At 39.4% G+C, this 20,576-nt stretch overlaps 1 protein-coding gene across 14 annotated transcripts in view; it reads right to left on the reverse strand.

Moving 5' to 3' along the window:
- The window catches only part of GTDC1 (glycosyltransferase like domain containing 1), a 186,860-nt gene that overhangs the window by 35,939 nt on the left and 130,345 nt on the right, over positions 1–20,576 (reverse strand). For all 14 annotated transcript variants that reach the window (XR_003923803.2, XR_003923802.2, XR_003923800.2 and 11 more), the window contains one exon: positions 606–965. Coding sequence is in view for 9 of the 14 variants with exons in the window: in XM_041124130.1 (XP_040980064.1) it covers positions 606–965 (360 nt within the window). In the remaining 5 variants the exon portion in view is untranslated. The remainder of the gene's footprint in view (positions 1–605; positions 966–20,576) is intronic.

Here is a 20,576-nt window from a genome sequence, read left to right on the forward strand (position 1 = left end):
TCGGCCGTTCAGAGAAGATTCAGAGATCAGGTATTTGTGCTAGCAGTTGGAAAAATACTGCTTCACTGTTAATACATTCAAACAGGCTTTCTATTTATGTAACACTGAAAGGGTGTTTTTAAAACGCAGACAGTGGGTTAACATCAGCTGTCCAGTGTCACCATGTATCTTTACACTTAATCACTTCCATTAAAGTAATTAAGATAATTTAAATAACATTAGATATTAATTGTCATCTGTGGTTTGCTTTATAGGAAAAGAGAGTTACCAGAATTACGCTTATCGTTTCAGCAGCAGGGGTATCTTTTTCTTGGGCAAAAAATGAGGAATCATTAACATCAATGGTTAAACGTCTGGTTAGCATTACCGAACTACGTATATTCAAACAAATTATTTTGAATAATCAGATGTTAGTGATGTGCCTTTCTCCTCCACGCGTGTGTGCAATCAGATGTCAGTGATGTGTCTTTTTCCTCTACGTGTGTGTGCGGTGTCAGCGTGTGTTTAGGAAATTATTTTGTATTTCACAGGAGTCACAAAAAAGGGATCAAACCAAATTCATAAATCTTTCGAAGGTACAGTATTTGGATTTGTTCACCACTTACCACCTGTGAGGCCAGGCAACGTGTAAAGGTCTTTGCTGATAGTCCCGTCCACTCAAGATATTAGAGAGGTTAAAAGTCAGATGTTGCTTATCTTCTTCTTGACAAGGATTTGTACTTTCTGATGCTTCAGACTTGTTCAATCTCGCCGGTGCTGTTAATGGGGAAGGCAGCCCCTCGTGCTGTGTGGTATAAAGTCCAGGCTGGGCTTCACAAAGTCCAGACTCGTGATGTGCGTTGCTGTTTTTCATTAAAGCTCTGCTCTTCTGCTGGCCGGGCAGACCCTCCAATTGATAAGCATCTCCATTTCTTTTAACACCAATTACCTTTTCCAAATGGGCAAGCTTATGTTCTGGCATGAACCTGTTAGGAAAAAGAAGAAAAAAAAAAAAAAAATCTGTATTGTGTTTATGCTGGATTTCAGTTTCACCTGGTAATTTATAATTAAATAATAGCAAATGAGAAAAAAAAACATGGTTGATATTTTACATCCATCCAAGCAACAACTCCACTAGCATTCAGTAAATGATACACTTCATGTGTATTTAGTGAATATGGTACCTGTGAAATAAAATAACAGGCTCACTGGCTGAGAAGCCAAAGGTCTCGACTGAACTACGTCGCTGCTAATGGCACATGCATGCATCAACAGGGAGAACAAAACTATTTGCCTGCTAAAATAAAATAAAGCAAACATCTCCTGGAAGTAAAAAGCCAATTCTGCCAGAAAAGTCTTGGCATTTTTGCCAGGACTACAGCTAAGATTGGTAGCAAATGCCAAACGCAGCAGTGTTTAACCTAACGTGAGTCCAGTCCATGCCTAGACTTGAGCCCAGCAAGTTGCTTCATCCCAGGACAATGAAAGCTAACGCAGAAAGATTGTGTGTTGCCTAAAAGGACGGGCCAAACATGTACCGTGACATGGATGTGGGTCTTCTTACCCGACTATCCTTGCCTGATTTCTATGATGACCAACTGAAAAAATTAATCACAAACTAGAAAAAAACCCCCACACCTAGGAGAAAAGGATTGAGTTGTACATCCATTCATAGGATAAAAGCAACCGCTCCCATGTTTTTTCACAGGTGTGAGGAATGAACAGTAAGATGGGGAAACTGAGGCAGAGCTGCTCATGACCTTCCTGAAGTACCACAGACAGTATTAGACACCACTGGCTCTTCCATCTGGTGTCCATGCTGCAGAAAACCCTTCCCAACAGCAGGATGCATTTGCACAGTTACGTTGAAGACCCTGAACTAATTTTTGTAATATATGAAATGTAACATTTTACGCAGATCTAGTTTTACTATTTGATTTAAAGTAGTAATGAATTATGGTCCTTGCCCAGGAAACACTCAAGTGAAGCTCCTTCATTCAAACATGACTTTTCTAAATTAACACGGAGACGACTACGTGCACGGCCACCATGGGATCCTCACTCTAAATGCCTGCCTGTACCTCAAGTTAATTTACCCAAATATTATTTACTTACATGTCTTTCAGTGTGATTACGGTTCTCCCAGATAAGTAGGGACATTTAAATTTTCCGTTTCCTTTTAATTTCCAAATGTTTACGCACTATAGGCTGTTTATTGAACTGTTTACTAAAGCCAACACTTGCTCCACTTTATCAGCCTCCTCCACAGTTCTTCAGAGTTTTACTCCATCACAGCTCGTTTCTGGGCTGTGAACAAACCTTTCCCTTCCCTCTTTGTCAAAATGAATATTCCTAAACGCCAGAATCATCCGCTTCACCCTGCAATGGAGCACCTTCAAACACAAACAGACCCTTCTTCAAAATCACGACCAAAATACAAACATGCACACACTATGTGAGCTTTACTGCAGTTGTACTCTTGACTAATTGCTTTGAGGATTTTTCTTCAAACCCCTAAATCTCCTTTCCTAAGTTAGTACACTGTGTAACCGTTCCATGCAATCTGTATTCTTTGATTTGGCTTGCTGTCCCTTGGCATATTATTTTCCTGTTTATCTATACTAAGCTGCATTTTCAAGCCACTGACCAAATCACCTACGAGATCTACCTTTTTTCCACTGCTCGCCGTCGTTCGTTGGCGCTGCTCTGTAGACACAACCAGAAAAAGTTCAATCACATTCAACAGCCCCATCCAAATCCATGACCTATGTTACAAACAAGACAGGTTCCCAAACGAGCCTGAGTTAAACCATTCCCATCTCAGCGACTTAGCCACCCTCAGATTCCCAGAGCATAAAAGTATAAATTCAGTGTGGCTGAATTCCATACATATATGCTCTTAACAGTTAAGTCGGTGTTTTGACAGTCTAAGCTGAATTATAGACCTAAAACTGGCTGGTGGTGGCTCCTCTGAAATACGGACACATCCCTGTGAGGATATACTTTTATATATTTACGCATGGGAAAAGCTGAAGGAGAAACAGGTTAAGGGATTTGCCCTAAACCACCAGGTCTGCAACTGAATCGAGAGGTCTGATTTACCAAACCAAATTTAACTAACAGATATTGAAAAATCATTGCTGCTAAGAAGAATTGCTTGACGTGTGAGAGGTCGGACTACCTAGGCAGGCTGTATCCCCCTGCCTGTCTTTAATCTCCTGGCCAATCATCCACTCAATGCACCATTTCTATTTCTGAAGAGGTTTTCTTCTTGGTTTTCAGCCCTTATAAATCTGATCCGTCATTGCAGAATTTCTAATAATATTAGATAAAACTTCACCGATCTCTCTCTGGAATAAACTATTTAATATCCTTTATTTAAGACATGTGTGCGCAATCAATTCCATGGTATTTACTTGTATTACACACACAATATTCATCATCTTGACAATTTTTAAAAGTTTTAGAACACCATTTCACTTAACAGTTTAAAAAAAAAAAAGATTTATTTGATGGTTAACTTTGGAACAAGTTATCTGCATTAACTTCCATTGTTTTGGCATAAAGTAGTTCTGTATATTTTACTAACAACAGCGGAGACATGATAAAGGATGTAGGCAGAGAGCCATAAACAGCTCTCGCTGCAACCCACAGCGTTCGTGTAAAAGCATTAATTTTTCGGACTTTGATTGGGAGACGTCTCTGTGCTCAGCCACTTGGATTTTGCTAAATACAACCATGTATAAAACCTTGTACCTGCATATAACAATTTTAACTGCGGAAAGGCCATTGTAAATCATATGTAGTATAAACTTGTCCACATGATTGGAATGATATAATGGATATTGTAGTCCCTAACCACTAGCTAATGTTCTTTATGACACTTAAATAAATGACCTGAAAATAAACTAATAACAACACGAAATCTTCTAAACCTGTTCATGTGCATTTCCCAAAAGCATGCTGGAGAAAGACACTGTCTAGTTAGCACATTTTTTGTGTTTACATTTTCTCCAGAACATTTTTGCTCCAGCTATTCTATTTTTCCTCTTCCAGACTCACATTAATTCTTCTTTCCTGCCACCTTCCAGACACAGTCATCTCTCCATCCAGTACCTGCCCAGATCTCGGTCATTTATAAACATCAAGAGCTTGCAGGACTTCCACATCACCATCCAAAAGTCTATAACCTGGAGAAAAAACAAACGCTCCAGTGTTTTATCTGGAGCCAGTATCTAATCCCACAAAGATCATCAAAGTTTTTTAAATCCTTGTCTAAATTTCAGAAGATACAACATCAGAGAGGCTGGTTATGGAATAGCAGAGCTGGGGCAGGACCAGACATAGACTTAGAAGACATAGACGGAAATTTTTTACGATGAGGCTGGTGAAACACTGGCGCAGGTTGCCCAGAGAGGTGGTCGATGCCCCATCCCTGGAAATATTCAAGGCCAGGTTGGACGGGGCTCTGAGCAACCTGATCTAGTGGAAGATGTCCCTGCTCATTGCAGGGGGGTTGGAACTAGATGACCTTCTAACCCAAACCCTTCTATAATTCTATGATTCGAAAAAACAAGCTAGAGAGCTACCACAGCAGATAGGCAGGATTTAGTTATCAAGAAGGATGCACCATTTTTCTCAACCTTAGTTACAACACGCACTAGTCACATAGGAAAAATGCCATAGCATTCTATTCTTAATATGGGAGAAGGATTTTATTGTTATTATTAACTTGTGGTAGTGAAATCCTGTACACGTGAAACTTTCCAGAAAAAATTATCACCAAAGCATACAAATATTAACACTTTCAACAGATTCCACAAGGTACTGTCCCTTATATTTAAAAAAACATGGAAAATGTTTTACTTTTATGCGTAACTCATATATATTTCAACACTGAAAGTTCAGAACAAACAGTGAGAGACTTAGATATCTAATTTTAGTATCACAACTTGTTTTCAAAACTGTTTTTCTTTTATTTATTCAGATTTTTGAGGATCTCTGACACATTTAACAGTCAATTTTTAAAACTTTATGAAGACTTTAAAAAGAGTGAGCCTTGAAAACTTTCCTTTTTTCCATACTGGGTATAGAAGTTTAGTTAAAAAGCTGAGTTAAAAATTAAACTAAGTTCATATATAATGAAAATTCCATATACTAAAAGTCAGTTTCAATCTAAATATTGGCCGTTTTGAATAACAGATTTTTTTAAACTCCCCAATCTATATATTATATATTTTCTTTTCATTTATGCCACGAAACCCCACTCTGAGGAAACCCATGTACTTTTCCTTGAAGCAGACATGTGCATTTTCTCCAGCTCTTTCCTAACACGTTGCCATGTTACATCGTATGTGTTTATTCACAGCACTTTATTTACCCTAATGAAAAATTACTTATGGGAATTGGTTTCTTTTTCATGGCACCGAGAGTCACTTTGTGCACCACTTCATTAAAAACAACAACAAAAAAAGGATGGAAGGGCCACGATGTCACTGCTCGATGAATAAAAACCACATTAGAAAGACTAACTGGAGTGCTGGTTTAGGTTAGGTCAAACTATAGAGGCAAGTTCTGTGTGTTTTGAATAGCTGTTCTCGACGAGCAAGGATAGTCTGTAAGAATGGATATAAGCTAAAAAAAAAAAAAAAAAAAAAAATTTGAATTCATAAAAACTGGCCCTTCTGTAACTGTAGTTACATTTGGAAGCAAAGGTAAAGATAGTTCTGAAAGTGCAATGGATTTTTTGTTGTTGTTATTATACTGCCATTAAAAAGTTTAAAAATAATAAAAGGAGGGAGTCATAATCAGATATGTTAGAAACCTTCCCCAGGCCTTGGAGCTGGAGCACACACATTTTAGAGCTGCCCCGTTTCCTTCGTCACTGATGCGCCGTCACGGCATAAGTTACAATTTAACAAACTCATTGTCTGAGAATTTCCTTTGTTTTTCTTTAAACACGATCACAACTGTCTCTTTGCTAACTGTAATATTTTTAGTAGAATTTATGTGACCTAAACCACTACAGAGGTTCATGGAGAGCTTCTTTGATTCTAATACCTGGAGTCCGTTTAGCTTATAATGGGTGCAATGGACAGTCGTTTTTGTCATTTGCAGTAACTAGGAAATTCCACTTTCGCACCTTCTTTCTTTCTGCTTCCTTGAATTTGTTCCCACAACTACTACAAATATATGCAAAACTATACAAGCATGCACTCGTGTTATCTCTGAGCTTTTTGAAAAGTCAGAATTTTGTCCACTCTGTTCTAATGGGAAAAAAAAAAGGTCATGAAAGCAGTTCTTTGGAGGCCAAACTGGAACAGACAAAAACTACATTAGTATATACTTGTTTTTTATATTTATATATAAGTTTATACATTTATTTTTTATATTTAATGTTACAAATCACCTGATAGCAGTAAAACTGATGCATTTGTATTTATCTACTTCGTGAAAGACTGCAACATATGACAAAACTGGGAGACCAGTCTCAGATCAGCGATTTTTTTTTTCATTTTTTTTCCCTGCAACTACTGTCACATTTTGCTCTACAGCAAAAAAAAGTTGCTGAGTGTGGTCAGGTGTCCCAAAGCTGTGCTACAGTTCAAACCTAAAAGCTCAAAAGAATTCCCAATATTTAGGGAATTTGATATTAGGCTTTATTGAAGTTGTCACGTACTTTCAGGGATCTAATTTCACTTTCTGATCTTTAGCAATGGTTGTAATTCTTCACTCAGAAGAGGGAAGAGATTACTTGTCAGCAGTAATCTCTAACACAGATAATGCCATATAAATATTAGGGGCTTATAAGCATGGACAAGGATTAGGAGCAAAGAGAGAGAACAGAAAGAAAACCGAACAGAGCCAAGATTAAGCACTGGGAAGGGCATGGCAAAAGAAAATACAAGGTCTGTGGCTGAGCTGGTCTTCCCACAGTAGAATGTGTATTTTCCTGGGTAGAATAAGTAGGGTTTACACCGATTTCCCCGTTTGCAGACTGCAAGATATAGAAGTACGAAACATTATTTGAGATGCGATCATCATCTTCTCTCACCTATCTTCCCTCTTCCATGACACAAGAGAAATACAGAATAAACTCAGGGAATCACGAAGGTTGGAAGGTCTCTGGTCCAACCTTGTGCTCAAAGCCCATCCAGTTGGACCAGGTTGCTCAGAGCCTCATCCAGTCAAGTCTTAGCTATCATCCAAGGCCGAGGACGGAGATTTCAAACTCGGACATTAAGTGTGTGAGAGGTGTTGCTGCTAGCAGCTTGCAGGAGGGACTACAAGGTGAACAACACCACGGGAAAGAGCTACAGCTGACAGCAGCAGCAGGATGTCTGCCTTCCTAATGTTCGTATCCCGGCCAGAGAGAGAGAAGTGGTAGGTAATCCATACAATAGATACACCAGGGGAGGGATATCACAAAGTCTGACTTCTTTCTGACAAATCAGCCAAAATATTCCTGTTTGAGCAACAAATTAGCTGAATGTAAGAACCCTTGCCACGCCAGCGGTGTGCCTGATTCGTAGGCGGGATGCAGAGACGTTCCCGGAGAAGGGAGGCTGGATCCAGATCAACCGCAGGCAGTTGGGTTTGACTCAAGTGGTAACTTGGTCCGTTGGAGGAGGGAACAAAGATGACACAGGCAGGAGAGAGAGAGATGTCAACATAGAGAGTAGAAGAGAAACAGGATAATGCTCAGATTCCTCAAACCATAAGCTCCACCTGTTTTTCCAAATAATTTCTGAGCAAAATCCCTCAATATCTAGTATCCATATTTGATACTGCCCAAAATTCCTACTTTTACTTAACATTTACACTTTTCTTTCCAACCTAGTTCCACTGATTCAACAACACTCCTATTAGTTTATTCTCTAAGATGTCGTACCTGTACCTAAATATAAGGAGGACGGTCAAACTGATCTCTAACTTTCCCCTCAATATTACATTTGAATTTCTAACATCAAGATTACTGCTCAAGATGCACTGTAAAGCCTAAATCCCAGATGACCAGGATTTTAACTGAAGCATTCTTCAACTCTTATTCCCCAAAATACACGGAAAGGTACTACCTTCCAAAACACAAGCCTGCAGTGAAACTATGCAAAACAGGAGCAAAGGCAGGTGAAATTACTCCAAAACAAATATATCCCTGGAAGTCCAAGCTCTCCTGGTTTTGAGTCCTCTGTGCTGCTGCTCTTGTTGGACGTCACTGCAGCCAAAAGCATGTCTAGCCTAATCCAGTACTTGTGGGATTATTCCATTTTGTTACATATTTACTCCTGACAAATGACTTCAACAATATCTTAAGCGCTTCAGGTCAGCAAAAAAAAATATCAGATAATGATTACTCTGCATTTTAATACCAGAAGGGAGACTCTGGACCCACTGAAGTCAAGGCAAAGCTCTCTTTGACTTCACGTGAGACTGAGTTTGACCCTAAATATATTATTTCTGAATTCACATCTTCAATTCCCTAAAATCCTTTAACACTAAATGTAAGAATCGGTGCAGTTATAATTTCTAAGAACATCATTCTCAGCAAATGAAATGGTGATAAATTAAAAACTCCTCAGGAAGATGGTAATGAACTACAATACATATTTTATAACGCAGATGAAAATAACTTAGGTGTTATTTTGCACAAGATATGAAAACATTAATTAATGGATAGTTCAGAAAAAAAAAGTCATTTGCTCTATAATTAAACATCATCACTGTGTAGATCTGCTGCACTGACTCTGCAAGGTAACAGATACACTTTTGGAGCCCTAAGAGTCCCCTTGACAACAACTGCCAGAAATTTAGAAATTGTTGACTTAAGTTCTGCTTCTGCAGAAGTTCAAAAGAATAAATTACACTATGGGGAAAAAAGTTAGGCTTCTGAGAATTGCAAGGTTTTTAAGGTTCTTTAGGATCCTAAAGGATTGGTCATGTTTATTAGTGCTTACTTAAACAGAGAAAAACAGTTCAGCTCTCAAGTGCTTGTTTAGAAAATGCAAATTTCACATATAGCTCCAAACAATACAGTATCTCTTCTTGCTAAACAGAATTGGAAATGGGTGTTTGAAAACTGATATCACACCTTAAATCATCTTGTCTTTTCTTTTTTTTTTTTTTTTTTTAATTAAAACTAATACCAGGATCCTGTAACATATAATTTCCTGTTTTGTGGAAATACTTCTAATCAGGATATATAGGATGGATGTCCCCTTTAAACAGGCTGTTTTGTAACATACGCAATGCAGAAGGGAGTGCTATCATAACACTTCAATAGTTAAGTGACTTTATGAGAAAAATACTTCCAAATGTTTCCTAAAACCTTCCAAACCGCACCAAAGAACATTATCGTAATATTATGTTTCCCTATGGCCTCCAATATTTAAGCTTGCTATTCTCGAAATGATACTTGGATGAAAAATATAAGTTTATGTAATGTATAAATTGTTCCTAGAAGAAAAGTTGCCTTTAAAATTACTCTGTATAGATGTCAGATATTTTACATTTTCAATAGCCTTTCTGTATTAATTGAACAAATAGTAGGCTAGCGCTTTGGGCTGCACGTGAATAGTCTGTATTTTAAAAGTGAACAGTCACCGTGTGATCTTATTCATAGCAAATACTGAAAACAATAACTGTCCTAACCGATTACATATCAAGTTACCCTTAATAGATACCCATATTTCTTGCACAGTATACATAATCCATATAAAGTGTATACCATATATCAATACCATATTCCGGCGAATCCACCATCAAAGAGTTCGTTTATAGTAGGTTTTCATTTGACTCAGGGTTGTAATGTTCTGTGCAGCATAAGCTAACCATTTCAGTGATTTTGCCAGCAAGCTGCTTTTTGGCAGATTATTGGCAGTACATATTGGCAACAAACTAGTGCAACTAAGCCCTTCTTATAACTTACAGGTAAATAATGATTTTAATAAATTTATGTAAAATGTTCCACTTGCTCACATCTGGTTTTGATAATTCACTCGACTGCGCAAATGCAAACTTCTGTGTGTTTCTCAGGAAAACACATATTTCACCTTAATTATTTAACACTTTCTCAGGTACCCCAGGAAATAAATAAGCAACGAAGCCTACTTTCACCTGAAGGTTTAAATGAAGAAAGCTTTATCTGAAAGATCTAAAGAAATTAATTAAAAATAATAATTTTCTGCACATAAAAATCTAAACCACATTTTGTCATTAACACAGCATCCAAGTAATAAGAAAAACACAGGCTGTTGTAGAGTTATCTCAGCCATAGGGCATTCGAATCAGATGGTCCAGTCAACTGCCTCTGGCCCTGAGGACCACGGGGTAATGCAGAGACTTTGACCTCCGTTTGAAAATGTGTTACTGTATTAGATTTACTTGCACTTTCTTTGCACTACAACTGAAGGTTAAATGTGTATGCATTTGTATCTCAGCTAGCCAGTGTGGTTTAGAGGAAACTCTGAGTTTTAATCCCAACTTCGCCAGTGGGTCAGTGTCTCATCGTCAAAACACCAAAAGTCTCTCTCCATCTCTAAACCTAGAGCGGCAGTAGCCCTCTGCCCTGAAAAGATCACGCATTTTTGTCAGAAAGCTCTAAAAATATTATTTCTACTAGTAGCACTGTCATTAGAGAGGAAAAAACCCCAAAACCTCGGACTCCCTTTTTCTGGTATAAATCAGGATGACAGTGATGCTGATTTAAGGTCGCCGAGAACCTGCCCTTCAGCACCCGGGTACCAGAAAACCCCGCTAGCGCATCACGGGGGCTCCTCGGGAACCCGGCGCTGCCAAATTCCTGGAAAACGCATGTGGCCCATCACTGAGCTACCTATGATATTAAAGGCAGTACACCAAGAAGCGGAATATGCCATTTTTTGTTGGAAAAAGGAGAAACCAGTATCGATACAAACAGCACTGTTACCCTTATACGCTACGAGCTGGCAGCTACCAGCACGGTGACATATCTGCATGAGGACAGCAGGAAGGATGGTCCCTACCCCGAAAGGAGACACAGCCATGTCAACAGCTTGAGTTAACACCCGCCCTACGGCAGGACATGGTCATCTTGAAAATTACTGGACTACATAGATTATTAAAAAAAAAAAAAAAAAAAAAATTAGAAACCTTGGAGAGGCAAAGAGCTTGACCATGACTGTTCAGCCCAATGCTTTGCTTCTACAACTCTGAACATTGTTCATATAGATACACCCTACGTGACCGTGGGGAGCCGTTCTCGCAGTACGGTACTTTGAGGTTTCTACTGAAATAGGTCAAAAAGGTGAAAGAAAGGCCAGCACATTAGAATTCAAACGCAAACAACAAAATCAAAATAAAAGCATCTAATGACACCAAGGAGAAGTTTCTTCAGCTCCTCCCTCCTTTTGTGCCCAAAGCACCACGTCTCAGGACACCGGTTCGCCGACCTGCCACGCTCTGCCTGGTGACAACTACTGCCGGCTGCCCCCGTGCTCCTCCTGTCCTTCGCCCCGAGGGCTGGGAGCGACACCAACACGTGACCGTAATCAAGGGAGGCAACGTACTTTAAAAGGTTTTACGTAGCCAACGTCCACGTCTGTCCTGCTTGTGGATACACCTCAAAGTTCTATTAAATAATTGCTTTAAATGGGGCCTGTAATGGATAGGGAACAATTCTTAAGCATCGGATTTTATTTGTGCCCAATTCAGCCTAGAATTTGCTTGCTGGTTTTGAGCATTTATTCATTTGTGGAGTCAGCAGTTTAGGATTTTGTAAGGCTTGGCAACATGGTTAAAACCCAGTGAAATCTTGCTGAGATCTATTGGACATGCTGGTAAAACTCGCTGTTGCTATAGTGGACTTGCTTTTAATTTGATCTGTTTCAAGGATTCGGTATCCTTCCAGCACGTTAGAAACCTAAGGGCATATATTTGTATTGTTTAAAGGCAGGAAATTCTGTGAACTGAAATGAGAACATATCCCTTTTGCCTTTATGGACTTTTGTTATTTTCTCTTCCTTTTGGGGTTTTGGAAACAAAACCAGTGAAAGCTGAAAGTTTGAACAATAGCAAATTACTTTCAAGGAAAAAAAAGTAAAATACTAAGCATACTTTTACAACTTTATTCATACACTTTGTATATATGTAAATTGGACTTATCCAGGCATCAGAAAATACTATTTGCAGCAGGACCTTAGACTGCAACAGGATCATACTGGTTTTGTCATAAAAGACTGTGGACTTTGCTGTTTTACTTTATTATTATTCCTTTACTACCTTGTATTAACTTGTACCCCACTGACTTCATGACAGAGCCGATTTGTTTCATGCTAACCACAGAACTAGGGCAATCACACTTTTATTGCAAGGAGAAAAACTACAAATCTTTGTAGCTCTTTCACTTTAACTCCTTGTCCGAAGAGTCCCACATCCTTCCTTTAAGTGATGCAAAAGGTAGGTCTGAATTCTGGGATATGAAGCGAGAACTGCTGAAAGATGAACGGGGACACGTATTCTGCTAAAATTAAGAGTTGGCCAGATACCGCCTTTTAGACAACTACAGCAGCAAGCTTTCTTACAGCAGTTCTGTACTAATTAGCAGAAAGACTGGAGGCAGAGTGGCTGCATTAGCACGGAGACCTGATCTCAGCAGGATGCGTTAATCCTAGTGCAGTATTGCACAGATATGTCCACACTGCTTTTGGTGTTCAAACTAGCTTGGTATCTTTATTGCACAATAATGAATTATATTGTACTACTTTGTAAGAATAAGGTTATAGGTTATAGCCACGGTTATGGCTCTCTGGAATACTCCTGCCTCACGACAGACCACAGAGATCCCACTAAGTCTGCAACAAAACTTGCCAGAGGAGAGCTCACGTGCGGCAACCTCAACTGCAGCCATTTCAGCAAGAGCCTAAACACTTACCCAGCACTTACCCAGCAGTGTTCCTTGCATACGGCGTACAACAAGCTGACTGTTCCTATCTAATAAGCCTAATAGCTAAATATAAATTACAGTGGGATGCAAAGCTTGAGAGAGACATTCGACACCCAAGATACTGCTTGGCCACTGGATCTCTCCTAGCTAGTGTTTCTTCACACTCGCTAATCCCTCTTCCTGGACAGCAGCAATTATGACATTGGTGAACTGCAGGACTTCGGTTTATTTGCTTTCATTTGGCACAGTGCTTCATGCCCATCTCATCTACTCTTGGAGGTTACGACAACTGAAGCAGGGATCACAATGAGACACCATCAATCATCATAATAAACACGGCTCAGCTGTTTCCATGCAGTCAAAGCCTTTGGTGGAGAAGAATCTTAGTGAGAGATCTGAAAGAGCACGAAGAAGCGGCTTTACTTTAAGTGCTCGCAATAATGACTTCCAGAGAAACACTCCTGATCATCAGCCCTGGGGAATAAAGAGCTGAAAGGCACTCATGTTCACCCGTGGATTATCTGTCTTGTAGGTCTCTACCTAAAAGCCAAGGGGATCCACCACTACCAGCAGGAATACTTTTGCGGGCTTTCCTGCAGAGGTGGGCAATGAAGAGAAAGGCTTGGCTCCCACCCAGACATCAGGGGTACATCATCTTCCTGCTGGAAAAGAGCGGGGATCCAAAACCTAGCAGCTACGGTAACCGCAATTAACCCAACTATTCTCGGGGCCACACAGCCATACATACTCTTTTATTCAGAGTACACTAATTTAACAGTCTTGCCCAGGTGGTCAAAGAACAACTACCATTCTAGTTTGAATATATGGTGTAAACATTTGTACGCCGCTACATTTCAACATACGTATGCACAACTGACCATAAGCCACCAGTTTACAGGTCCCGCTTACCTTATTCTCGGTTCTTCTGAAAATGTAGTTAAAGACTCTAGGGCAAAAATTACAACTAAGTTCATGAACTACACAAAAAATTGGCTGTGACACCATTTATTAAAAGTTATGATAAACTAGAAGGTCCAACTAAAAGGAGCAGATGCACTGTTCGCTAAGTTGTTGCTGCAGACAGAATTTTTTGTGCCAAGATCAAAAGAACAAGGTGTTCATATAAATGGCATTTTATTTTGATCCTATTATTCTATATGAGCTCGAGGAGAGATCAAAGGAAAAAGTACCCAGGTTTCACTATTAACACTTAACATAGCTCCAGTCAGAAAATCCTTTCCAGATTGCTACTGCAATTTAAAGCCCAGCACGTTTTTGTTGTTCTGTTGGGTAATATACCTGAAGGCACGGTTTTGATTCCTTGACCACCTTTTCCATTGTGGAAAATTGCTTCTGATACATATAATTTCAGTTATTTTCCTTTTTATGACAGTAACCCCCAGACACCCTAGCTTTGCCGACTACGCTGTTTTGGGTTGTACCCGCTGTCCCAGAGAGACAGGCTGCCCTGAAGTACCGACAATATATTTACTCACTGCATAGAACAGTCAGGAAATTCAACACCGTCGGAGTCAAGTACTAAAGTCTGGTTCAGCCCCTGCCAATGGCAGTTCCACTGGAAGCAAAGCATACCAGCTTCAACTCAGTATGTAAACAAACTTAATGGGCCTTTAAAATATGTAAAGGTTCCTCCTGATAGCTGGCAAGAATAAATGTGCTTTAATATGTTGTATTGCTTATTATGACATTATCCAGGACTACTACTATTAATTAATGGTTCTATTGCCTCTCTTACAATCCAGAGATGTTGCATAAAGAAAAAATAATAATATATTGTATTTCTTACAAAGCCAAAGTATGCTAACAAATTTTAATATTCATGCTTTCTTTGAATGTAAACTTCTCATTGATGATTCAGTAACTTAGGCAGAAATTTCAGAATTTCATTTCCAGTGAATTTCTTTGACATACTAAGACTGCAGAAATCTGCTAATAAACAGGTATAGCTTATCAGACTACTTTTGGAGAAATCAGCAATCTAGCATTCATTAAAAAAAAAAAAAAAAAAAAAAAGAGTGCATACTTCCTTCTTCCCTGCCTTGCCTCCCCCTCCCCACTTGCTATTAAAGCATTCATGTTACAAAGTCATTCCAAAGTTTATCGTAAATGCCAAAAAGTGGGCACCGATCCCACATGAGCTGGCTCAGCTACGGCCCACCATCTTGAACATATTCATTTTATCCAACTCAGTTCCAGGAGGGGTTTTGGGGGGTTTTGGGGGGGTTGAAGTTGATTTTTTTGTTTGTTTTTTTTTTTTTTGGACTTAACTTTTCTCTGCTAACAGTGGGTTCTACACAGGCGAGGAGATGGCAAGTCCTGACTCTGGGAACTTGCACAGTCAATGCTAAATAAATACATGCAGGTGAGCTGTGGCCTACAGTGAACATTACAATTACGGGTTAAACGAGACAAAACATCTCATGCACAGTCAGAATATGTTCATGTTGCACACAGCAGCCAGCTGGCTATAAATCCAAGAAGTAAGCTGGAAAGCTTTAGAGTTTAAATGGATGAATACAGATATAAATGGAAGAACAGTGGTTTGTCGCCATATGAATGGCTTTTCACTGAAAAGAATGGATTGCTTTTACGAGGGTTTTCCAAAAGAGTAACCTTCTTGAGATGAAAAAAAAGAATAAGTATGATGATTGGGACATTACATATATGTATATTTACTATTCTGTTTTGAGACAGAGAAGTCTGAGTCAGCGTGTCTGAACAATTATAACATGGCTTTACATACAGGTGTTCCTAGTGAATAGGGACACAAGTTCTTTAATAATACCTCTGCAGCTGATGATCCATAAACAGGATTACTCTATTAATTTATTTCAGATTCAAATTACCACAAGATGAGCTGTGAGAAGCCACAAACCATTTTTCTTGCCATATTTCCAGCTCTAAGTAATGCATGCTATAGCCTTCTCTACTCTCTATACACGAATCATTGAACCTATGGCCAACGATCTTACCTGTGCACAAAACCACCAGATCACCTCGAGGCTGTGAAACCAACACCTTCCTGGCAGGCACAAAGGATGACAGAGGCATTTCTGAGACTTTCTTCTCTTTTTATTAAATAATGAAGACTAGCAGAACCTTCTGGAATACAGACCCAAGAAATGTCCTAACAGGTTTTCATAAATGGATGAACCTGAATGACTTTCTAGAAGTCTAATTACCCCACTTGAACATTTTGGGATCTTACCAAGATAAAACACTGGCTCTTTCTCCACTTCACCTAAGGCAGTTGCAATTCCCTCTTGAATCCAAAAGCAGAGCTTAGGTTCTTACCAACTCCAGTATCACCCAAACCTTAAAGATGTAAAGGAACTTCACATTCATAAACTGTGTTTCCATTCACTTATATGTTATGTATATTATATATAAGTGTGTATATATGTATATAATAATTTTTATAAAACTCTTTGGATGTTTAAAAGTGGCGGTAAGCTCATGGTTTTGATGTACTCACTGTTGACAGAATCGGATGGAAACTGTAGGAAGACAGATAACGAGTTTGCTCCCCAAAACCTTTCTCCTATGCCTCTGAACTGACTGAATGGGAACCGAGAGGGAAAAGAACAAAGATTTGCTGTTCTTTACAGTCACGCAACGAAAGTGTAGGTTAAGTACAGGAAGTATTTGCAGATTTCAGATATTTTGTGGACCTTTGTTGCTTTTCCTTGCATTCAGATCTTATCTCAGCCCCAGCACAGAGCTGGACTTTCATGTTCTGTGGTCCTTCACTACAGAAAACCCGACCCACTGACACTTATGGCAAAGTAGACTCAAGACACAAATTTTAACTTCAGCTTTTTGTAGGCATTTATTCATGCTAATGCATTAAGGAAAAAATGTTTCACCAAGAAGAGAAGGCTTAAAATCATACTGCTGAATGAATTAATAAAAATATTTAAAGTATATTCATAGTAGAGCTTGCCTACAGACTGGAAAGATATAGCTATAACTTTTAGAAGAAGTTTGCATAGACAATTTGATGTTCCACATCAAGTGTGTCACAATCTGGTGATCCTTAAGTCCCATGGGTATAAAAACAGAGAGTTTCTTTTTTTAAAAATTTCTGATACCAAATATGTATATACCTCCAACTCACTCAAGTTACCATCAATAACTACTAGAATATTTTTAGAAGGTCCTTCAAACAGAAGGGTAGTATTCTCACTACAATTTTGAACAAGCAATAAATTGTGTTTGGTTCTTTAGCTTCAATCAAGCATCAATTTTGGATTATTTGTCTGAAGTCAGAATTCTTAAAATAAGACAGTTTTTTATAGAACCAATTTCTGGGGGAAAAAAAAATCCCCTCCACAGTTTGAATGTAATCAGCTATTCTAATATAACTGGCTCCAATTTGGAGGTAAGGTCCATGATCGTACATATAAGGAAGGCCGTATAATTAATTCAAGAGGTGTTCCACCAGTACTCACGCGAATAAGCATAAACACCCCAACACTGTTTTAATTTCATTATGCTGCTGTATCACCTTTGGCTCTCAGAAATTTTTTTGTACTAACAGCAGCATTTCGTCTTGCACATCTTTTCCTCTTGCCTCTATTACCCAGACCCTTCTTCCCCTTCCTCTCCACATCAAATGTTTCCCTACTGCAGGAAGGCATTGCATCCTAGTTATATTGCGCGTTCATATTTCATTATGCTTCTCCTGTGCGTACAGAAAGGCTACTGCATTGCTCATGTGAAACGCTGAGCATTTTCCTATCACAGTGGCTAAAAAGGTGTTTGGGCATGTTGCAGGAGAAGGGCTCATAGCACGATGAGCAACTCATATCAAATTCATCAATCAGCAATATTTGGCATTGAAAATAGTTCTGAATATGAATAGGAAAATATCTGGCTGTCAGATGTTCAGAAGCATTATATGCCAAAACAGCGTTAGGGAAATTTCAAGCTCTCACAAGAGCATTCAGCTAATTATTGATGGATCATGTGTACCTTTGGGTGCTTTCTGGAAGCACATTCCTCCTTTTCCTTTATTGTCCTTTGTGAAGAAAACAGGACATGAAACTCTCACCAGAAAGTAAGAAAAACATTAACCTCTAAGTACCTTGGATTTTGGTAAACAGTGAGATCATTGGAAATCTTAGCTTCTGCATATGAATTAGAGGAGAATAATGGGACTGAGCAAAAAGTCATGGACTATGTTCATCAATATGTGCCTTTTATGTAAACTAGGCTGTTAATTGAAAACCAGTTTTCAGAGTCTCTTAAGAGGCAATCACCTTAAAATTAATCAAAGTGTGGGTTTTCTTGTTTTTTTTAATGGGGGATGTGCTCCTTTGGACCTTCAGAAAACTGCTTGGAGCAGAGACTGCTGCAGCCAAAGGCTTTGGGGGTTCGTGTCTCAAAGCCCGACTCTCCCGCGGCAGGACGGTGGTGGCAAGGTGAGCGAGCACCGATGGCTCTGCTCACCCCGTCACCAGTCCGCGAGTGACACGCACGGTTCCCCGGCGGATGTCACCGAACAACAGCGGGAGCAGATAGATGCCCATCAGCAGCAAATGGACCTGGGTAAAGGGCACGAAGACATCGGGATGATGGGTGCTGCTGAGGCTCGAGGTGAGGGCAGGTGACAGCCTACAGGACCTACGGATGAAGAGGAGACTTGGTATTAACGTGACCTATTTAAGCAGGACCGTGTGGTTGACATCACTGCACGGGGTCACACAAGGCAGTGGGAACCACGATGGCTGGGGTCTGCTGACCAGCCACTGCATGAGGTCATAGTCCCCAAACCAACAGAATTTCAGTTCCCTTTTTCAGCTGATCATCACCACGCCCTTAGTTTTCAACTATTTCTCTTCCCATTTACCTATGGCTTTCCCTGTTTGTCATTTCTACCAAAGCTACCTCCATGAGGTACATGGAGCAAAGTCTTAATGAACAATTTTGGTTTTCTTTCTATATGCCTCTCCTTCAAATATTCCTTAACTTACTTGTTCAGTGCCTAGCAATGACTCATTAAAAAAATAAATCTCGTAATAGTAACACAGTGATAGATATCAAAGGTGAAAATTGGCAATTATTTTGCACTCTAACAGCCTGAAAACATCTTCAAACAGCATATAGAGGAAAGGTCTGTATTTGTCTACAGATTTCCTTAACTTTTTTTAATCAATTTATTTCAGCAAGAATGACCAACTTAAATTTTTCAGTGTCTTCAAGGACCTTCTTTCATGTATTTGTATAAAAGGCAGAAAAGTATATATAAATGTTTAAAAAGCAGCCAGGAGTATGTGCAAGAGCTTTTGTGGAAATAGTGCAATTAGATTTAAAATACCAAACACTCAAATTACTTCTGACATCTGGTCTGAGTCACTTTTGAATTTGCACCTATGAACAATTAAAAAAAAGGGTTCTGAAGGAGACCGATTATTTCCTTTGCAGTATTTTACCACAGACCAGTTATTCTTCCTCCCAGATCTGACAGCCATTCAAATGCACTGGTTTTGCTGCACACTAAACTAGAAATATGATCTCTACTTGGAAACTCCTCTCAAAAATATTTTCTTCTGTCAGTTCTCAGTAACTGCATTCAATAACAAGTGTGACTATTGAACTTTTAAAGTATCAATCTTCAGTCATCTTCCTGAGTTTACATACTGTAGCTGAAGGGAATAAAGATGCTGAAAGACTGTGATCTCTCCCCATAGTTAAGATGCTTATCATAACCTTCTGTGATATTTAATTGGCACTGCTTTCTCCTCCTTCATTTCCAAATGGATGAATCACCGGCTTGGTCTTCCAGGAACCAACCACTTCAGCTATTCTCTGCATTTCCTTCAACTCTTCCTCAACCACAGCCAGCCCTTTGCTTGACCCTACCTTTAATAAATGTTCCACTGGAGAGCCTCAGCGAAAACGCATATTAAGCCTTTTGAAAAGAGAATGACTAACCGACACCTAAAAACTAGAGTTACGACAGCGAGCTTGCCAGACCATCCCGCAGCCACCGCGGCTTGTTTGCAGGCTAAAGTGAGGAAGAGTCACCGATGAAGAAGGTGAAACTGTCAGATTTCTTCACTTTCTTATTCAATAATAATAAAAAGTGTAGTCTGGCACTCCACTCTGCTTTATACACAGGACGTTAATCACAGATTAATGCAAAACTAGAGGGGTATAGTCTACATTGGGTACTCTTCATTATAATTATCTCTTAATTTTAAGCTACAACTTGCAAAAAACTACATCAGCAACCTGCCAGTTCACTAAAAAAAAAAAAAGAAACAACTCCTCAGCCAGTCATTCTGCTCCACCTACCACGTTTGGACTTCTCCCCCCAGCTCTTCAGCAATGCTCCCACATCATCTCCCAGCTTCACCATCATAGAATCATAAACTCATTTAGGTTGGAAAAGACCTTTAAGACCATCGAGTCCAACCGTCAACCCAACACCACCATGCCCACTAAACCATGTCCTGAAGTGCCAAATCTACGTGGTTTTTGAACACCTCCAAGTATGGTGACCCCACCACTTCCCTGGGCAGCCGATTCCAATGCCTGACAAACATACAGACACAAGAAGTCCCACTGGTGCCGAGGTCAGTTTGACCACTCGCATTCGTTTAGGTTATATACATACATTTAACTACCTTCTTGAAAAGTGTCTCACTGTATT

Source organism: Aquila chrysaetos, chromosome 6 (genome assembly GCF_900496995.4).
Source record: "Aquila chrysaetos chrysaetos chromosome 6, bAquChr1.4, whole genome shotgun sequence".
Lineage (NCBI taxonomy): Eukaryota > Metazoa > Chordata > Aves > Accipitriformes > Accipitridae > Aquila > Aquila chrysaetos.